The sequence below is a fragment of the Myxine glutinosa genome, chromosome 6 (assembly GCF_964187855.1).
Source record: "Myxine glutinosa chromosome 6, kmMyxGlut1.1, whole genome shotgun sequence".
Lineage (NCBI taxonomy): Eukaryota > Metazoa > Chordata > Myxini > Myxiniformes > Myxinidae > Myxine > Myxine glutinosa.
Genome location: NC_136266.1, coordinates 186781214 through 186800479, shown reverse-complemented (window position 1 = coordinate 186800479; position 19266 = coordinate 186781214). Strand labels below are relative to the sequence as shown.

Genomic DNA, 19266 nt, shown 5'->3' with positions numbered 1-19266 from the left:
ACAATGATTGGTAGAAAAGAGACACAGGGCAGTCTTAAACAGTCTTAACTTATTCCCCAGACAATGGGCCCATTTAAACACAGGGAGATGAAGGAAGAATGTTCACGCGCCGAACACGCCTGCTTTGGTCGCTCCAGGAACAGCTCACCCAGCGTGGCCCTCTGGCGGTCACAGCACGTATCCTGCGAAGGCAGGCAGGCGGGAAAATCCTAGCAGCGCGTATCTCGGCAAAAGCAGGCAGAAGGTAAAATGCGCATCTGTGGCCCGGCGCGGCTGTCTTTCACAGCGCGATTAATACAACTGAGCGCTCCGGTCTCACAACTCAACTGTCTTGCCCTGCGCGCATCTCATAACTGAATTCACTGTGTCTCCTCTCGTCTCATAACTCGTCTCCGCGCATCTCCCCTCATAACTGAGGTGGGGGCTCTGGGCACACGGTTATATCGTCCCACCATACCCCGACTCGAATGTTCCAAACCCCGCCTTTTGCCGCGGTGGTAAGTCACTCACCTCAAGCCCTGATTGGCGGCTCGCGCTTTCCGTCGGCTCCTCTTCCGCCTTCCTTTGGCCTTGATTGACTTGTTCAGGCCTGCCTCGTGGTATATCGCGCCAAAACCAAAAGCATCGAGGCATCGTAAAGGACCGAATTCTCATTATCCTACTCAACACAAAACTAAACACAGGAAAGGTCTACGCTTACATTTACTATGAAATAACTGAGCTTAAATGAGGCTAAATGTTGTCGTGTAACTAAACTATGAGGGGAAATTAACCTTTATTATAAAAACACAAAACCGCAACAATATATATGTATATATATATATATACATATATATATATATATATATATATATATATATATATATATATATATATACATATAACTGTAAGAAATAGTAGAAACTCCACAGTACGAGCAGGGCGTCTCATTTGCATTGAATAAATAATCGTTAGATTAATTAAGACGCGGACATAGCTTCAGGACGTCGATCTTTAATTGTCGACAAGCTTTCGACCAACAAAGGTCTTCTTCTGAGTCGGCCCCAAGTTCAACGGAAGTTGTATACATTTGGAGTTGTATATATATACAGACTTGGCATTTAATATGGATTTTTTTTTTCTTGACTTGGGTTTACTTTCTTAACTCAGTATATCAATCTGGTGAGTTTCTTTTACACTTTGGTGATTTATTTGTTAAAAGAACCATGTCACTGATTGTCTGTTGCAGCAAGAAGTCAACAACAGGATTATATCACAGGTGGCATGGCAAAATGTACGGACAGGTGCATTTGATGATTGGCTTCACAGTCGGGTATACAAGGGTTGTTGCGTTCTGTATTAGTGGAAAACAACTGCTGCACGTCTCCAAAAGTTATTGCCGCTTCCTCTGGAGATGGTCCGTCAACTCGACAATGCTGTTTGTCATGGAGTGGTGGCTTTACGAAATTACGGCATGAAACAGCGTGCTATTGCTTAGCAGTATGGCATCACTCAAGGTCAGATGTCAAAGATCCTGAAACGAAATGCTCAGAGGGGTGTCCCTACTCCAATACCGAGGCCAGGACGTCCCCGCAGAACCACAAGGAGGGATGATCGCCAGCTGCACCGGTTAGTCTGCAATGGCCGTACCAAGTCAGCTAATCGGCTTAGGGCTGAGTGGCAGCAACTGACAAATGTGCCTGTATCCAGAAGGCTAGTCAACCAGCGACTGGTTCAAGCAGGCTATCGTACCAGGGGTCCCCTGAGAAAGCCACGCCTGACCAGACAACACCACCAGCGCCGATTGCAGTGGGCCAGAGAGCACCGTCAATGGCAGCCAGGACACTGGAATCACGTGATCTTCAGTGACGAGTCTAGATTTCTGATCTATCGCCAAGATGGCCGCGTCCGAGTGCGTAGACAAGTGCATGAAGCCTACAACAAAGATTGTATAGTGCCAAGAGTCCAAGCTGGAGGTGGTGGGGTGACCGTTTGGGCTGCTTTTCATGCAGGGGGCAAAACTGACCTTGTTGTTCTGAATGGAAACCTGAACCAGTTCAAGTACAGGGCCATTCTGGAAGAAACATTGCTTCCATTTGCTCGTGCAGCCTTTCGAGGAAACTTTGTCTTCCAAGATGACAATGCATGGCCTCATCGTGCTCGCATGATCCAACACTTTCTGGCTGACCATGGTGTGGAGCATATGGAGTGGCCTGCCATGTCCGTGGATATGAATCCGATAGAGAACTTGTGGGCAGAATTAACGCGTCAAATCGACCACTTGGACCAGCAGCCGACCTCTGTGCGTGAATTGCAACAGGCTTTTGTCACTGCATGGCAAGCGATTCCTGTCCAAACCTTGGCAAATCTCGTGAACAGCATGCCTCAACATGTATGTGCTCTCCTGAATGCTCGTGGGGGTTACACGAAGTACTGAACTGTAATTTTACTGTCCGTAATCCCAGTCGTAATTTAACTTTTGTTTTTGTTAAAAAAAAATTTGGCTAATGTGCAAAATAAAGAGCTACTTCTGGAAAACGTACAGAAGTTTAACACAGTACTGTCCATGAATTGAGTTCGATATCAGTTTACATCACTTTCAAGGATCAATTTATTTGTTTCAAAATGTCAAATGTGGTTTTTGTTTCTTTTTAAGGTCACATTAACAAAATCTAGAATAATTTCAACATAATTCCAATGAACTTTTGGTTCTAAGACATCTTGAAAAGTAAGTTCACCCCCACAAAATAATATTCCATTTTAAATGCCAAGTCTGTATGTATATATATATATATATATATATATATATATATATATATATATATGTTGTATATATATATATATATAATGGTATCTGTAATCTGGTTCTCCAACCCAATGAGCGGACAACATGACGTCATCGCCATGCATGTCCGCATTGCCTGCAAAGCTCCAGAGGAACCATCTAGCAGTGCGTCATTACGGATTATAAATTCAGATACTGTCACAAGTGCATGCAAAACTCACAGTTACCGACCTGGTTTCGCCCTTGTTGGGGCTTCATCAGGGCAACGCAGTGCGGCTTCCATACACTTGTAACTCTGTGACCCTTTCGGTTTTTATATCAGTCACTATGCGACCTTCATATCATCAGTGGAGAACCGCCAGCAAGGTGACCCATACAGCTGCTGCTGCACCTTGCTGGGAGCGATAAGCACCGCCTGCCACACGGTAACGTTATCTCTGGTATCCACTCATCATATGGAGTCGACTTGGTTGCGGTTGGGAGTTACTAATAATGGTATCTGTAATATGAAGATATGAAGGTCGCATAGTGACTGATATAAAAACCGAAAGGTTCACAGAGTTACAAGTGTATGAAAGCCTCACTGCGTTGCCCTGATGAAGCCCCAACAAGGGCGAAACCAGGTCGGTAACTGTGAGTTTTGCATGCACTTGTGACAGTATCTGAATTTATAATCCGTAATGACGCACTGCTAGATGGTTCCTCTGGAGCTTTGCAGGCAATGCGGACATGCATGGCGATGACGTCATGTTGTCCGCTCATTAGGTTGGAGAACCAGATTACAGATACCATTATTAGTAACTCCCAACCGCAACCAGGTCGACTCCATATGATGAGTGGATACCAGAGATAACGTTACCGTGTGGCAGGCGGTGCTTATCGCTCCCAGCAAGGTGCAGCAGCAGCTGTATGGGACACCTTGCTGGCGGTTCTCCACTGATGATATGAAGGTCGCATAGTGACTGATATATATATATATATATATATATATATATATATATATAGGTCCAAAAACCCTGGGCACATTTTGAAGAATGATACCTGCAACAACAACTAAGTTTATTATTGTGCTTTGGTGCAAAACAAAACATGATTACTCGTTAAACATTCTAAGCAGTCTAATATACATGAAACAGATCAGTTCAAATGTTCAAACTGCTTTCCTTCATTGTCTATGCACAGCTGTACCCTTGACGAAACACTCTGACACACAGTTCTGCATGTTTCAGTTGTTAAGGCAGCAGTCTTATTACGGATGAATTGTTTCAAGTCTCTAAGGGTCGTAGGATTCCTTGCATACACTTTGTGTTTGAGGAAACCCCAATGGAAGATATCACACCCCAAAGTTGGAGAAAACCCCAAAGGAAGTTGTTAAAAAAAGAAGACCGTGGCGGCCATTCAACAGGACCACGACCGCCAATCCATTTGTCTGCAAAGTTCAAATCAAGGGCCTGGCGTACACTGGCAGCAAAATGAGCAGGCGCACCAACAGACATGAACCACATTTGGCCATCATTGAGTGGAAATACATTGTGCTCCAACATTAGAAGGTAATTTGCAGCATTCACATTTTCTTCGAAAAATAATTGGTCCAACAATGCCTCCAGAAGAAATGCCTGCCCAGACAGACACACGAGCTTGATACTGGACGTTGTGCTCAATAGTGAATCGTGGGTTGTCTACTGCCCATATCATGATGTTATGACGATTCACAAAACCAGATAAAGTAAACTTGGATTCATCTGACCACGAGATCCTGTTATGAAAATCATTGTACATATCCATTAACCCAAGCAATGTCACACATGCCTCAGCACACCTGTCAAAATTATCCTCAGATAGTTGGTGAATTAATCTTGGTATGTATGGTTTCACATTGAGGTCTTTTAGTGTTCTTCGAATCGATGATCGGCCTATGTTGGTGACGTTTGATAAACGACGAGTTGATAATGGTGTGTTACTGTCGAGTTGATGTTGAATGACCGCTCTGCTTTCCTCAGTTCAAACAGTACGAGGCCTACCTGGTGACTGTTTTGTAAGAATGCTGCCAGTTTCATCAAACTGCTTGTTTATTCTGCCGATGGTTCTCCTGTCAATGGCGTTGGCACCACATCCTTTGACAAGCTGTCTGTGAACTTCAGCCAAATTTCCACATACAGAATACAAGCGTACAACACTAATTTTCTGTCTCACGATATCCTCCGTCATATTAGGGATTCTAATTCACAATGAACTGATCTAATGCAAAGACGAACACATACAGCACACCCAGATCCATATCACGTGATGCACCTCATCCTGTTGCGTATCATGTGATGACTTTGCGTGTTGAAGCCGTCACATCCATTTATGAGTAATCATGTTTTGTTTTGCACCAAAGAACAATAATAAACTTAGTTGTTGTTGCAGGTATCGTTCTTCAAAATGTGCCCAGGGTTTCTGGACCACCCTGTATATATATATATATATATATATATATATATATATATATATATATATATATATATATATATATATATATACTAGCAGAAGTACCCGGCATTGCCGGGCGGGGGAGGAGGAGGGGAGGGGGAAGAGGAGGGGAGGGGAATGGGGGGGAGGGGGGAGGAAGAGGGGAGGGGGAAGAGGAGGGGAGGGGAACAGGGGGGAGGGGGAGGGGGAAGGGGGGGAGGGGGAGGGGAAGGGGGGGAGGGGAGGGTGTGGGGGTGCCCGGGGGAAGAAGGGCCCCTCCCCCCTCCCCCTTCCCCTCCCTCTTCCCCTTCCCCCTTCCCCTCCCCCCTTCACCTCCCCCCCTCCCCCCTCCCCCCTCGTTCCCCTTCCCTCCTCTTCCCCCTCCCCTCCTCCTCCCCCTTAACACCAGGGGGGTTGACTCAGCCTGTCATCCTACTGAGGTCGGCAAATTGAGTACCAGTTCACTGGTAATTCCCTGTGTGCCGCAAGAGGCACCTAACAGGGTTGGCGGCACGAACCCGGAAGTCAGAACTCATTGTCGTCAAATAAATGTAGCATGTATGTTTCACTCTCTGTCACATGCCGTTGGTCCCATGCAATCGGATGAAGTTGAAAAATTAACATTACGAAGTTTCTCTGGGACGTACTGATTCCGAATAATGAAGTTGAAAAATTAACGTTCCGAAATACGCTAATTACGCTAACAAAAGCGCTGGCGCTGCGAAGCGCGAGAGGGAGCGCTGCGCTCCCTCCCTTCGATTCCCTCCCACTTCTGCTAGCGCTTCTGCGCTAATACGCTAATTTTAAAACCCGAAGTTTTTTTTAAATTTAAGGTGTGCTGTAGTTGCTCTGAGATGTACTGATTCCGAATATGCCTTTGGTTTTTCTCTGCGATGAGTATTTCTCGAGTTATAAGAGGACAAACAAACAAACATACTTTACTGCTTTATATATATAGATATATGAGACCAGGTCGGTAACTGTGAATTTTTCATACACTTGTGACAGTATCTGAACTGAGATCAGAATTATGCTCTGTCGGATGGTTCCCCTGAGAGCTTGACAGGCAGAGCGTACGTACATGGCGGTGACGTCATTACGTGCGCTCATTGAAAGCTGGAGAACTGAAATTATATTTATATACTGCATATATATATATATACTACCGGTCAAAAGTTTTAGAACACCTCAATTTTTCCAGTTTTTATTGAAATTTACGCAGTTTACGAGGAGTAAACTGCTCGAGGTTAAAAAAAAAGTTTCGGTTCGCAAAAACGGGAAAATAATGTAAATTGCACAGTTATATTGTAAAAAAAAAAAGGCCTTCTTCAGGGAACAAGTAATGGGTTAACAACTTACAGCTGTTCTGCAGCAACGTAAGTAAATTAAGCATTTAAAGTTGATGCAAACAATTCCTCCAGGTGTCCCAACCTCTGCTGATTACTTGATTACAAACCCCCTGTCTGTATAAAAGCAGTATTGGAACAGACTGTTATTACACCCTCTGAAGCATTATTTGGACAATATTGCACTGCAGGAAGTAGTATATTGGAAACTGGAGGAAACTCTGACAGGAAGAGGTCTGGCACACCCTTTATATATATATACATATATATAAAGATATAGCAGCACTCACAACCAATACAATTCCTACTTTTTCCCCTATTCTCCCAAACATGATTAATAGTAAATATCATCATTTTAAACTTACACTCTGCATTGCCAAGCCCTAGTTATGATCTTCCCTCACTGACAGGGATGATCGGGGAGGTCGGTTAGAATGCACCATCCACAGGCCTTGCACCAGTCCACGTCCACAGCAGTTTACAATACAGAAAGCTGCAACTTCTTAACTTTTTAGTGAACTGAGAAATCGATCCAACTCTTTTGTTGAGCAGAGACACATCCCTTTCTCACAGGTATGTTTCCAATATCTTTGCCTTCCTTTAGAAACTTTGTGAGCCAATTTAGGGAACAATCCATATCTTACATACATTATATACTTGATGTCACCCTAACGCAGCAGTTTTCTGGGGTTATGAGCATTCTTGGGTGGTTTAAATCATTTTGAAAGTTGCGTATTACTTTTAATTTATCTGAATGGTTCCTCACCCATTCCCTAAATTAACATCTCATACATCATCCCCACAAGTGAACGTAATAAACCAACTGGTCTATCGTTCCCCAATTCCTTTCTGGATCAATTCATTCTTTGTCGTTATGGTGAATTCTCCACAAAATCGAAGCTCATGGAAGGGAATGGAAATAGATGGGGGAAAGGCAACACTGATAGTATGGCAGTGGAGAAAAGAAGTGGGAAATAAAAAGAGGGGTAGGAAACAGCAGTAGACATCAATGAGCCCCACCAGGGCAACCAAAGTAGGGATGGGCATATGGTGCCAACATAAAGCCACACAAGATGAACAGCAGCAACTCCCAAAAACTGTTAAGACAAAGCTGGTACAGGTATGCTGAGGTTTTGATTACAGCCTCTAAGAGCAGAGAAGATGCATCTGGTCGCAAGTGGAACATGTCTTTCAATCCTGACAAATCTCACACTCTCTCACATTGTCTCTCCGACAAGACCGTCTGGACAACCCTCCCATCGACTTTCTCAAAAATCCTCTTCAAGAAGTCCTTCCACTCAAGCTTTTGGGTCTCACTATTTGCCATGATCTTTCCTGGGAAAACCACATTTCAAATCTGGCCTCCAAAGCCAGTCGCCGACTGGGCATCCTCCATCGTGCGAAGTCCTTCCTTGCCACTTCTGAGCTCCTCACCACATACAAAGCTTTCATCCGCAGCTCAATGGAATACTGCTCTCCCCTCTGGGCTGGTGCTCCTGCCTCACACCTAGCTCGGCTTCACGCTGTTGAAACCAAAGCTTTCAGAATCATTGGAATCTCCCGCGATGAAGCTATCTCTGAGGGCCTTTCACTCACTCACCGCAGGCAGGTAGGAAGGTGGTCTTTCTGTCTTCTACCGACTCCTCTCCGGCCTTGCTCCCCCAGCTCTCTCTATGCTCTGTCCCCCAAATATTCCTACAAGTCGCACAAGATCTGCCAGCAACCCTCTGATGGTTAAACTGCCGAAATCTCGGCTCTCTGCTCACCTTCACTCTTTCATTCCTCTTTTCTCCCGCCTCTGGAACAAACTCCCTCACTCTCTTCAATCGCACTCCTCCCTCCAGGTCTTTAAAACAGCTGTTCACCACCATCTCTTATCTTCCCCCATCCAAAACCTTCATCTTTTCTACCCCCATTAATATACCCCAAATCCACCTCTTTCAAATTCCATTTTCTTTCCTGAAAGTCCTTGTAGTGTCCATCTTGTTTATCCCATGTACCCCACCCATCTCTCTTCCGCAGATCTCCCGATGTCCCTGTTCTCTACTGCTGTTGTGTTTCCCTCTCTCTCTCCCCTTCTCGTCTCTCACTCCCTTTATTATATGTTCTATGTGTTGGAACATATAATTATTTTATAACTAGGAAAGGTTGCCGGGCAACAGAGTGTCGTTTCTTCTTCACTATTCTGATCCATGGTGATGTTTCACCATTGAGTGATTGAGCTAAAAACGATATATAGCAAAATATCTCAAAACGTTATGGACGGATTTGGCCGAAACTTGGTGGACAGGTTGGGTGTGTGACAAGGACTAATTGATTATAATTATATATTGGAGATAATGATGACCATCAAAAAGTAATTCACTGGTAAATTTACAAGTATGGTATTCTAAAAAGATTGTATATCAGAAGGAATGATTAACAGTTTTTAGCTCCACCTCTTGTGGTCACCATGATGGACACAGAATTCTAACTCCAGAACTGCAGTGTACCAACACTCACCACCTCTTGTGGTCACCATGATGGACACAGAATTCTAACTCCAGAACTGCAGTGTACCAACACTCACCACCTCTTGTGGTCACCATGATGATGAACACAGAATTATAACTCCAGAACCGCAGTGTACCAACACTCACCACCTCTTGTGGTCACCATGATGGACACAGAATTCTAACTCCAGAACTGCAGTGTACCAACACTCACCACCTCTTGTGGTCACCATGATGATGAACACAGAATTCTAACTCCAGAACTGCAGTGTACCAACACTCACCACCTCTTGTGGTCACCATGATGAACACAGAATTCTAACTCCAGAACTGCAGTGTACCAACACTCACCACCTCTTGTGGTCACCATGATGAACACAGAATTCGAACCCCAGAACCGCAGTGTACCAACACTCACCACCTCTTGTGGTCACCATGATGAACACAGAATTCTAACTCCAGAACTGCAGTGTACCAACACTCACCCTTGCAACGTCCCTGGTGTGCAAGCTGTAGTTGTGTGTCCTGGCACTTGGCACGATGAAACTCGCACCGTGAACCATAGGTGTGACCGTTGGTCGCACACAGCAACTTAGATCTTGCACTTGAGCAGTTCACACGACACTCAGCCTTGCGATCATTGTCACCTATTAGAAACTGAGGACAACAAAAAGGAAAACATCAGCAGCACTTTGGCTCTCAATGTGTACAACCACAAAATGTAAATGTATTCTCTTCTTCTAAGGTACATATCTGACTTGACTCCAACTAATGCAAAATGTCTTCTTCTCTGGATGTCCAACAAAGTGGGGAATTGGTGGAAGTCATATTGACCTGATAAGTGTATTGACGACAATGACTACCATAGGCCTAAATGTAGCAAAACCTTAAGTGCAAAGAGTCCACAGGTTATGAACAAAGTGCTTGCATAGTCATGAAAGCTGTCTGCTTCTTGACCCAAGAAACACAACACCAGGTGGGAAGCTGTTAGGGTTGGGGTAATGGGGTATCAACCCTCGTTGTAAGGGGCTAACCCTAACCGAGACCAAGAGGGTTCAGCACGTTCTATTCACTGTTGTACTGGATGGAACTGCACAATATCCTCCAAAAGTTCTTTAAAAAGTGAAACACTTAGGTGTTTTTCATTTGGACTAAATCAGTCATCTCTGGCATTTCGCAATTTTTGGAAGATGGAAAAGAGTCACTTACATTCAAATGAACATGATTTCACAATTCTACGGAAATGTCAGTGTCATTTGAAGTTAGGAGGGGGTAAATTTAACAATAAATCTGCACATATTAACCACACAAAAAAAATACAATAAAATAATTAAGGAATAAAATACTTTTTCGAATTAATTATTGAATTATTGAAATGAAAATCTCTGCCCAGCTACAAACTGTCATCCCGGTGTTTCTCACGCAGGTGGATTCATCAATGTGTGCCATCCCTCGGATATATGTTAAACTGGACGTCCCATCCATGAGCATTCGTTGGTGGACATTAAAAATCCCATGGTGCCCTTTATGAAGAGTAGTTGGGTTACCACTAACTCCCTGGCCAAATTCCAAATATATATATATTGTTACGTTTGTGGGGGGTAGGGATACTTTCGTTCAGGTAGAGTGTATAGATTAGTGTGCTCCGATGTCGTGAAGAGGAAGAACCACCTCAATGTACCATAAGTAGGGATCTGGTAGATCGTGTGTCATGGGTAAGCTTGTATCTTCGTCCCCATCACGAAGGGTGGGGCTTGTTAATTAGCGAGGGATTATGGGTAAATTAATCCCCTGTGTATCGTTGCCTCTGTAATTTATTCCTCTGTTCCTTATGGCACTGCATGAGACACATAGAGCTAAAATCGCCCATCAAACACACTAATTAATAAAAACCACTGGAAACCATGCACCAAGCACTACCGCGGACAAACCCGACTTGGTCAGCATGCAGGACAGGCAGGGCTGTGGAGACACACCAAAAAGAGGAGGGTTTGATTGACGGGAAGGACTGGTAAGAAAGGACTCGCTGATTGGTGAAGCATGACAGATGACGTCAGAGCCTGGACGATAAAGGAACGCGCTGGCAGACATTTTCTGTCTCTTCCTTGGGCTGCTGATCTGGATCCATAGTGGATGGTTGCGCTTTGCTCTCATACGCGGGGAGGCTTCATCGTGGGCGGCCGTGTTCCGGCATCTTGCTGGTGGTCGTGAGGAGGAAGAGCTGCGGTTGTCCAAACAAGAACGACGAGTGGACAGGCGCTGCCTGCTCGCTGCAACGCAACGAGGCCAGGAGTGAGCAGACGCGTGGTGAGGCCTAGCCCACGCGAACAAGCGCATTTTCCCGCCAAAGCCTTAGATGATCCCTGACGAGATTTCGGAGACGCTCAGAGCTAAGTGCACACAGACAAATATTTATTTTCAGTTATTTTTCCCCTTTGTCTGTACACAAGTCTGTATTGAGGGTCCCTCAATTTAGGAATTTAGTGTTATTGTGTTCCATTTGGTTACCGGCATTTCTTAATAAAGCAGGCATTTATTTGTACATTTTAAATCCTGTGTCAGTGGGGTTGATTTATTGCAGGGTCGAGGACATCAGGTGGAATTGGTGAAAGTAAGCGCTCCGGCCTCTCCCCCACTTGCCGCCACACGTATTCTCCGCTATATTTTGACTGAATGCCTCGGAGTTAAAGCCCGTTCAGAAACCCGTTTCCTTGGAAGATTTTAATCACCAGGATTACGCGACTATATATAAATAGTATATTCACCATCCTTGGCACAGGGTCGTCAAGAGTGAACCGCGGGGTTACCGATACCTAGTATTCCTCAGAAAACTCCATCAACCAACACATCGACGTGCATCCCACATACAAAGCACCACACAATCAATTACAACGCCAGTACAATCAGCGAAATAATTTGAAAGCAGGAAATTCTGTGATTGGAGAGGATCTGGACTAATCCACGATGCAGAACCTTCCCCAATATATATTGTTACGGATTAGTCACTTCCGTCTTTGTGGTTGTCATCCACTTGAAGCATTTTTAGTTTCATGTGCTATTATTGTTACAGTTTGAGTGTGAAATGGAGATTAGTGTCTTCAAAGGTAAAAAATTATGTCTCAGAAGGAAAACGAGATGGGTGAGGGCGAAACCGGAAGAAGAAGAAGAAGAGGCGGAAGCGGCTCGAGTGAGATCGGGAAAGGAAGGTCGATCTGCTTCGAGGTGTCGAGCGGACGCTGGTGGACATTGGTCACGAGCGAATATTGGTTTCCCCAGGAAAGGGATTCCTGTGACAGTGTCGTTATTGCTGTGGCAAATAAACCTTGGTGACGGGCTTTGCTTTTTGTTCCGAAAGTGGCTAATCGCTGGAGAGCCGGTACGCCTCCATTACGGGCCCTCTGCCATTTCACCTCGCACCAGCCATTTCACCTCGCACCAGCCATTCGCCTGGTTCTCGTGTGTGTCGTGGATTTCGCTTGGGAACTCGCGGTTCTTCGCGGTTCTCCGCTTGGGAGCCGCTGATCGTTCATGTCATCGTCATTGTCTGGTGAACCGAAGGTGTGAATTCCCAGTCGCCTTTTGGGTGAACTTTTACCGGACCGACGTCGGCCCGACACCTCACCAAGCGGCTCTTCTGCAGCGTCGACTGTTAGCCATTCTGGGTTCAGGTCTCAGTACGACCTTTTCTTGTGATCGCGAGAGCCAAGGGGATCGACTTTGGCCTGGTATCGTGACACAGTGACTTTGGGGGATGTTACCGATTGCTCACGTGGGAATACCGTGAGTTATTGATTCAGGAAATTGGTGGTACCATCATAGAAATTATATGGTGTTTGCTGTGCAAGTGAGGTTTTCTTGTACGTGCGTTACTTGTTATTATTGTGTGGTTTTAATACAATACTTGGTTTTGGTAACAATTGATTGGTGTGGTTTCACCATTGGTCATTGGCACACATAATAGCACATCTTTCTGCCATGACTCCTTTTGGGGCTCGGAGGCACACCGTGGCCGGGGTTTGGGGAGGAGCACATAACAATATATACAGTGCATTCAGAAAGTATTCAGACCCCTTCACCTTTTTCACATTTTGTTATGTTGCAGCCTTATGCTGAAATCGTTTAAATTCATTTTTTCCCTCGTCAATCTACATTCAATACCCCATAATGACAAAGAGAAAACAGGATTTTAGAAAGTTTTGCAATTTATTAAAAAGAAAAAACTGAAATATCACATTGACGTAAGTATTCATACCCTTTGCTATGACACTTGAAATTTAGCTCAGGTGCCTCCATTTCTCTTGATCATCTTTGAGATGTTTCTACACCTTGATTGGAGTCCACCTGTGGTAAATTCAATTAATTGGACATGATTTGGAAAGGCACACCTCACAGCTGACAATGCATATCAGAGGAAAAACCAAGCCATGAGGTCGAAGGAACTGCCTGCAGAGCTCAGAGACAGGATTGTGTCGAGGCACAGATCTGGAGAAGCCTACAAAAAATTCTGCTGCATTGAAGGTTCCCAAGAGCACAGTGGCCTCCATAATTCTTAATGGGTAGAAGTTTGGAACAACCAGGACTCTTCCTAGAACTGGCCGCCCGGCCAAACTGAGCAATCAGGGGAGAAGGGCCTTGGTAAGAGAGGTGACCAAGAACCCGATGGTCACTCTGGCTGAGCTCCAGAGATCCTGTGTGGAGATGGGAGAAACTTCCAGAAGGACAACCATCACTGCAACACTCCACCGATCTGGGCTTTTTGGCAGAGTGGTATAGGTCAAATTTCTACCCTGCTAGAGCTGCCCCGGTCAACTGTAAGTGCTGTTATTGCGAAGTGGAAACGCCTCGGAGCAACAACAGCTCAGCTGCAAAGTGGTAGGCCACACAAGCTCACGGAAAGGGGCCACCGAGTACTGAAGCACGTAAAAATCTTCTGTCCTTGGTTGCAACACTCACTACCGAGTTCCAAACTGCCTCTGGAAGCAACGTCAGCACAACAATTGTTCGTTAGGAGCTTCATGAAATGGGTTTCCATGGCTCAGCAGCCGCACACAAGCCTAAGATCACCTTGCGCAATGCCAAGCGTCAGCTGGAGTGGTGTAAAACTCGCTGCCATTGGACTCTGGAGCAGTGGAAATGCGTTCTTTGGAGTGATGAATCACACTTCACCATCTGGCAGTCCGAGGACGAATCTAGGTTTGGCCGATGCCAAGAGAACACAACTGCCTGAATGCATAGTGCCAACTGTAAAGTTTGGTGGAGGAGGAATAATGGTTTGGGGCTGTTTTTCATGTTTTGGGCTCGGCCGCTTAGTTCCATTGAAGGGAAATCTCAACTCTACAGCATACAATGACATTCTAGACGATTGTGCTTCCAACTTTGTGGCAACAGTTTGGGGAAGGCCCTTTCCTGTTTCGGCCTGGCAATGCCCCCATGCACAAAGCGAGGTCCATACAGAAATGGTTTGTCAAGATCGGTGTGGAAGAACTTGACTGGCCTGCACAGAGCCCTGACCTCAAATCCCATCGAACACCTTTGGGATGAATTGGAATGCCGACAGCGAGCCAGGCCTAATCGCCCAACGTCAGTGCCCGATCTCACTAATGCTCTTGTGGCTGTATGGAAGCAAATCCCTGCAGCAATGTTCTAACAACTAGTGGAAATCCTTCCCAGAAGTGGAGGCTGTTTTAGCAGTAAAGGGGGGACCAGCTCCATATTGTCACAGTGGCAGGAGCGGAATCCCGCTCCTGAACACCAAATATGTTACGGCACAGGGTTCGGGTTTACTACGAGGGGGTTAACCTCCGTTCCCTCCCGAATTTACTGGATCTGCAGCTGCCATGCTCGAATAACTTCATGCTTAGCAGGTTGTGATTCAGCAACTACAAACGCCGATTGGTCCGTCAAGCGATAGCTTACCTGTACCACGTGACAGTCCCAATCGGGGAACAGGTCGAAGATGATGAGCCAACATAGATTTTCGGATTCTCCATGCTCTGATGATTCCAAAAATGTACAGGTTTGCTAATCTCCCAAAATTTTGAACGAAATTATATTTGTTAACATAGTGAACCTGACTAATGGGGGGGGGGGGGGGGGTCGGGTGAAGTTCTTCCCTGAATGTATGTAGCTCCTCATTCAAGAGGAGAAGCCCCACCCTGAATGGATGTAGCTCTTCCTTCAAGGGAAGAAGTCCCACCATGAGCGAGTGAAGTCCCTCCCTGAATGGATGTAGCTCCTCCTTCAATGGGAGAAGCCCCACCCTGAATGGATGTAGCTCCTCCTTCAAGGGGAGAAGCCCCACCCTGAATGGATGTAGCTCCTCCTTCAAGGGGAGAAGCCCCACCCTGAACGGATGTTGCTCCTCCTTCAAGGGGAGAAGCCCCACCCTGAACCGACACGAGACAGACCTACTGGAGGACAGTGTTATAGTGTTGATATGTCGTGGAAATATCACCATCTTTGGTGGTAGCCAGTATTACAAATCATCTTCCTTATCTTCTTCATAATATCATGGAATCTTCTCAAAATTATGATATGGAGTATGATATGTTGTGATGAATAAAATATCTTTCAAAAATTATAAAAGTGCATTTCCAAGAATATGCCGCAGCACATTGCCCACCGTAAGTGGGCAGAGAAGGGATAAATTGAGATAAGATTGTTTCCTGGAATGGGAAACTCATGCTGCATCATAGAGATGTTTTTATAGGGAATGAGGCCCGGAATGCTCCATAAAAGTACAAAATAGAGTTGGAAGCAAAAGTGTCGATGGATAAGCCTCCGCCCATGTTAAATGTGAACCCACTTCAGTGTTTGATCTCCATTAAGAACAGCAAGGTATCCTGTAGTACATCAAGGTATCGTGTAGTACATCAAGGTATCCTGTAGTACATCAAGGTATCCTGTAGTACATCAAGGTATCCTGTAGTACATCAAGGTATCCTGTAGTACATCAAGGTATCCTGTAGTACATCCAGGTATCCTGTAGTACATCAAGGTATCCTGTAGTACATCAAGGTATCTTGTAGTACATCAAGGTATCGTGTAGTACATCAAGGTATCCTGTAGTACATCAAGGTATCCTGTAGTACATCAAGGTATCGTGTAGTACATCAAGGTATCCTGTAGTACATCAAGGTATCCTGTAGTACATCAAGGTATCGTGTAGTACATCAAGGTATCCTGTAGTACATCAAGGTATCCTGTTGTACATCAAGGTATCGTGTTGTACATCAAGGTTTCCTGTAGTACATCAAGGTATCCTGTAGTACATCAAGGTATCCTGTAGTACATCAAGGTATCCTGTAGTACATCAAGGTATCGTGTAGTACATCAATGTATCGTGTAGTACATCAAGGTATCCTGTAGTACATCAAGGTATCCTGTAGTACATCAAGGTATCCTGTAGTACATCAAGGTATCCTGTAGTACATCAAGGTATCCTGTAGTACATCAAGGTATCCTGTAGTACATCAAGGTATCCTGTAGTACATCTAGGTATCCTGTAGTACATCCAGGTATCCTGTAGTACATCAAGGTATCCTGTAGTACATCAAGGTATCCTGAGATTATCTTTCATGAAAATGATATTGTTGAGAAAACCAATTGTGGCTGAAATGAAGACCATTCCTGCAGAACAGAGGATTAAACTCCACACATGTTCCCAAATTGTTGGCAAAGTCAAAGGACAAAGGGAACGAAGATCTCGTCCAAAGCATGAGCATGTGTTATTGTTCATGAATATTCTGTGGAATCATCAGAGCCAGGAAAAGCTTGTTGTTTCTCCTGAACCTTGGCAAAGCTTAAAGGGCTTTGCTGATGACATTTCAGACAGATAACAATGAGGGATATTTCATTACCAAAGGACATTTTAAAGTTCAAGATCTGTTTGTATGAAGGTGTGTTTCCATAAAGGATGAAATTTTGCACTTTTTACTCGATTTACCTTCAAATAAACTGACATTGTTCATCGTGCTCCGTGAAATCTGTGGATTCAATGTTTGCGATACAAACGATGTTTTCATTGCTGACATAGGTCAGGGGGTCACGATGGAGCAAAGGGGACAAAACTACAAATACAGGTATTGTCAGGACTGACAACTGAGCACAGATGATAGGTGCATCTGAATGTCATGCGCATGACAGTGCAAGGTCATGTGTGTCATAACGAACTAGGGAAATGTAATTATCAAGATGACGTGGAAGATATCTCCAAAGATGGCGGTGTGATGGACATAAATTTACCATTAAAAAACCCGTAAACAAGGCTTCTTCACTTCACAGTCGGGCGAAGGTAACCCACCACCTGTGTTGAAGGTGTTCGGTGTACTCTCCCCGCTTGGCACATGTGGGTTGGTCAAGGTAAGTAGCAATTGGAATCGAACCCACATCAGCCAATGGAAGAAAGAAACAACTCCGTCACCAGAAAATGATCCAAATACATTTGATTTGTGCTTTTAGTAGCAATCATCGTCCAAAGTGTACGAGTGTACGAGCAATCATGCTCGAGCTCTAACATGTACGAGTCACTGTATAGACAGTGTACGAGTCACCATGTGGACAGTGTACGAGTCACCGTATGGACAGTGTACGAGTCACCATGTGGACAGTGCACGAGTCACTGTATGGACAGTGTACGAGTCACCATATGGACAGTGCACGAGTCACTGTATGGACAGTGTACGAGTCGCCATGTGGACAGTGCACGAGTCACTGTATGGACAGTGTACGAGTCACCATATGGACAGTGCACGGGTCACTGTATGGACAGTGTACGAGTCACCATATGGACAGTGCACGAGTCACTGTATGTGTCATGTATGCAGTGCAAATGTTCACCGTTGTATCCCTACACCGGGACCGGGTTGTATCCCTACGCCAGAGCTCGGATGGCGCTGCTGTGAATCGGGCCTTGATCGGCAGAGTGAATAAACGCGTACGACAATTGATCGCAGTTTGTCGAGATACTTTACATGGCGACGAGGATAAACATCTAGACCATGACATCTTTCGGCCATATCGATGAATTCGACCCTCATGAGGGGGATTTTGACACGTATTCTGAGCGGTTGGCTTTCTACTTCGAGGCGAACGGCATTGCGACCGAAGGCCGGATGAAGGCCGTCTTCCTGTCCGTTTGCGGAGGTGAGACGTTCACACTCGTTAAAAACCTGATTCGGCCTCGGACAATCCAGGAGCTCACGTATGCAGAGCTCAAGGCCGCTTTGAAGGAACATTGCAACCCATCTCCTTCAGTCATCCTGTGTCGGTTTAATTTTTACATGTGCAGACAGCAGCAAGGTCAGTCGATCGCAGACTTCATTGCACACCTCAAAAAACTGTCACATCTGTGTGAGTTTGGGGACACGATCGATGACATGCTTCGTGATTTGCTGGTGGTTGGCATGTCTGATGACCGCACTCGTAGACGCCTGCTTGCTGAGAGAAGACTGACGTTCCAAAATGCCAGAGACACCGCCATTTCCATGGAAAGTGCTGAACGCAACGCTACAAGCATCGGTGCCACTCGCTCGTCTGGTACCAGCCCTGCTGTGAATCGGTTGGATCATGTTCAGCCACAACGTTGGAACAAGGCTCCTCGTCAGAAGCCAGTGCAGTCTCAAACCCACAACAACTGTTTTCGGTGCAACGGAAAGCACCCTCCGGAGACGTGTCGGTTCAAAGATGCCACCTGCCATTTCTGTTCGAAAACTGGCCATATTGCTCCAGCTTGCATCACTCGCAAATCGGGAAAAGGAAAAGCTGCTGACAAGATTCATCAGTTTATCGGTTCGGAGGAACCCGAGCTTGACCAGGTGAGCTCTGTTTCCGACAACTCAGAATTGTATGACCTGCTTCATATTGATTCTCACCATAGGCGGGACCCTCTTCTTGCCAATGTTGTCGTCAACAATCGACGATTGCAAATGGAGGTCGACACTGGTGCGGCCGTCTCGCTCATCAGCCATGCTGTTTTCACAAACCTGTGGAGTGATGCTGACCGACCCCATCTGAAACCTACTACCTATGGACTCTCCACCTATACAGGTGAGAAGATTGTTCCCTGCGGTACATGTGATGTCACGGTGGGCTACGATAACCGTGAGTTTCACCTACCCCTGATCGTCATTCCTGGAAAGGGCCCTTCCTTACTCGGCAGGAACTGGTTGAGCATAATTCGACTGAAGTGGGAAAGCATTCATCAACTCCGGGC

At 45.3% G+C, this 19266-nt stretch overlaps 1 protein-coding gene across 1 annotated transcript in view; it reads right to left on the bottom strand.

Moving 5' to 3' along the window:
* Window positions 1–19266, bottom strand: part of LOC137429047 (SPARC-related modular calcium-binding protein 1) — a gene marked incomplete in the record, with an annotated part of 356175 nt that overhangs the window by 292854 nt on the left and 44055 nt on the right. The window contains 1 exon segment of the mRNA XM_078781008.1: window positions 9539–9710. Within this exon segment, the coding sequence (XP_078637134.1) occupies window positions 9539–9710 (172 nt within the window).